A 2,712-nucleotide genomic window follows, 5' to 3' on the forward strand; every position below is an offset into this window, starting at 1 on the left:
CGGGAGTCGCGGACTCGGGCCCTTCAGCCTCGTAGATGGTGCACAAGCCGTCAGCAGAGCCCGACCCAGCAGCAGGAGACCAAGGCAGGGGCGCTCCTGCGGGTAGAGGAGCCAGGCTGGGAAAAGGGAGCGGGAAGCCCCGCCCCCGACACAAGACCCCGCCCCTTCCGTCAACTCCGCCCTCAGACCCAACTGTCCTGCCCCCGAGTTGCAAAGCCTCGCCTCCGACTTCGCCCTCCTACGGTCCCCAGACCTCGCCCCTCCTACTGGTCCGCAGTGTCCGGAGTGCTGCTTACCTGAGGTGCCGCGGATGGCCAGCGGCGGAGCGGAACCTCGGCTCCAGGCGGCCGGGTGGCAGGCGGCGAGCTCCGCATCGGCGGGCGGGGAGGTTGCGGCGCCGCCCTCGGGCCCACTGTCGTAGCCGCGCAGCTCTTCGGGCGTGCTCGTGGCGCTGCTGCTGTGGCCCGCCAGGTCCGGGCCGCTCAGCGTACTGGAAGGGCTGCGCGAGGGTGGCGGCGGTGGGCCCGGGGCCAGCGCCAGGGTCAGCCGTGGGCCCGAGACTGGGGCATCGGGACCCGGGGTTGGGGGGCGGCGTGGGGCTTGCAGAGGGGGTGAGGCAGGGGGAGAGGGAGGGGTCTGCAAAGCGGGCAAGGCCAGGGAAGGTGGAGCCCGCGGAGGGGGCGTGGCCAGGGGGGAGGGAGGGTCTTGCAGAGGGGGTGAAGCAGGGGGAGAGAGAGGCGCCTGCAGAGGGAGCGAGGCCAGAGGTGGAGCCTGCAGAGGAGGCAAGCTCTGAGGAGAGGGAGCGGCCTGAAAGGGAGCCGTGGCCAGAGAAGGTGGAGTGTGTGTGGGGGGCATGGCCAGTGGAGGAGGGGCCTGCAGAGGCTGTGAGGCCAGAGATGGTGTCTGTATAGGAGGAGTGGCCTGTAGAGGGGGAGTGGCCAGAGGCGTGGCCAGGGGAGAGGGTGAGCCTAGACGGGGAGCGCCTGGCAGAGAGAGTGTGGTCAGACGAGAGGAAGGGGGAGAGGTCTGTGGAGGGGATGTGGCCAGAGAAGGGTCCTGTGTGGGAGGCGTGGCCAGTGTATAAGGCGTGGCCTGAAGAGGTGGAGACAGAGAAGGACCGGCCTGCGGAGGGGGCGTGGGCAGAGCAGAAGGAGCCTGAAGAGGGGGTGTGGTTAGGGAAGAAGACGGGTTCCTCAGAGATGTTGCTTGAGATAGAGGGGCTTGTAGAGGGGCAGTGGCTGGTGGCAGAGGACCCGACAAAGGAGGTGTGGCCAAGGGAGAGGGGAGAGCTGGAAAAGGGGGTAAAGCCAAAGACGCCTCGGTGGGGGGCATACTTTGCAGAGCGGGTGAAACTGATGGAGGGACTGAAGTCAGAAAAGTGGCCGTGGCCGAAGAAGAGACGGATACCTCCGGAAAAGATGTACCCAGATGTGCGGGGGGAGCTTGCAAAGGAGGTGTGGCCGGTGGAGAGGGGAGGGTCGGCAGAGAGGGTGGAGCAGAGGGAGGAGGGGCTAGTGGAGGGGGCGTGGCCAACGGGTGGATAGGGGCCTGGGGAGGGGGCGTGGTCGGTGGAGACGGTGGGAGCGAGCCCCTCAAGGGAGTGGCTGTGATATGGGAAGGCGGTGCAATAGGACAGGGTAGGGAGGAGGTGGCCAAAGGAGGAGAAAAGCCCCGTTCAGGGACTGCGCCCTTCCTTGGGGGTGTGGCCTGCGGGGGGCGTAGAGCCTGCAGTCCTCTGGACTTGGGCTGCGAGGGATGCCCCAGAGCCCGGGGTGTTCCAGCCGGGGAAGCCCCGGAGCGGGCTGGGGAGGACAGAGGAGTGGCGCTGGAGCTCAGGGGGCGCAAGGTTGGCCTCTGGAGGCCCCCGCCGGCGCTGGGTCGCCTCCTGCTGGCAGGGCTCGGCTCCGCGGCGCTGCGCTCTGGGGCGCTGCTCACTGATTTCCTGGAAGCCTCGGTCGGGGGCCGGGGCCGGCCACTCGGAGCTGCCCGGGCGACACCCACCTCAGCGCCCGCAGCCCGGGATCGACGGGAGATGGCCGAGGAGGAGACGGCTGGAGTGGACCCAGAAGAGTCTGGGGACAAAGCAGAAGACCGAAGGGTCGCCGATACTTCTAGGCTGGTCCCCCTCACATCCGAGGAACCCCCTTCCTCCCCAGATCACGTACCTCTCCGTGCCCCAGCGCTCAGGGCGCTCCTTCTGGGCCCTTCAGGGGCTTTTCCTCTGGCCACAGGTTCCTCAGCTGGGGGCCGGAGCCCCTTCTGCCCAAGAGGGCCTGGCCTGGGGAACAAAAGGGTCTGCGCTCAGGACAGCGCTCCAGCTCCTTGTTTCGTCTCCCAAGTCTACATTTCCCCATGGGTGAGGACATATGCCCTCTCTGCCAACCAATAAGAGCTTTCACCAATTTGCGCCCAGTGATGAGCAAGTACTCCCACACACTTTAATTAAAAGCTTCCAGATAGAGACACTAACCCTTGCCCAAGGCAACAGGGGAGAGGGGGCTTTTTACCTGGTGGGCCCGCTGGCATGCCCCGAGCTAGAGATACAGCCTGGGCCTGGGGTCTTCGCAGGGGCCCGCTCCCCTCTCCCAGCTGCTGGGGTCCTGGAGGCTGTGGGGGGAAGGCCGAGTCAACGCAGGTGCCCCGGAAAGGAAGGGGAGGCTGGTGCCTCAGAGGAGAGGGGGGCAAGAAGATGGGGTCCGAATCAGGGAAAGA

At 66.9% G+C, this 2,712-nt stretch overlaps 1 protein-coding gene across 1 annotated transcript in view; it reads right to left on the reverse strand.

The window, feature by feature from the left end:
* PRR36 (proline rich 36) overlaps positions 1-2,712 on the reverse strand; it is a 3,567-nt gene that overhangs the window by 371 nt on the left and 484 nt on the right. Inside the window, exons 4-8 of the mRNA XM_007460747.1 lie at positions 2,508-2,607; positions 2,166-2,278; positions 1,123-2,072; positions 297-771; positions 8-96 (exon numbers count right to left, since the gene is read on the reverse strand). Coding sequence (XP_007460809.1) covers positions 8-96; positions 297-771; positions 1,123-2,072; positions 2,166-2,278; positions 2,508-2,607 — 1,727 coding nt within the window. The remainder of the gene's footprint in view (positions 1-7; positions 97-296; positions 772-1,122; positions 2,073-2,165; positions 2,279-2,507; positions 2,608-2,712) is intronic.

Source organism: Lipotes vexillifer, unplaced genomic scaffold, assembly GCF_000442215.2.
Source record: "Lipotes vexillifer unplaced genomic scaffold, Lipotes_vexillifer_v1.1 scaffold1011, whole genome shotgun sequence".
Lineage (NCBI taxonomy): Eukaryota > Metazoa > Chordata > Mammalia > Artiodactyla > Lipotidae > Lipotes > Lipotes vexillifer.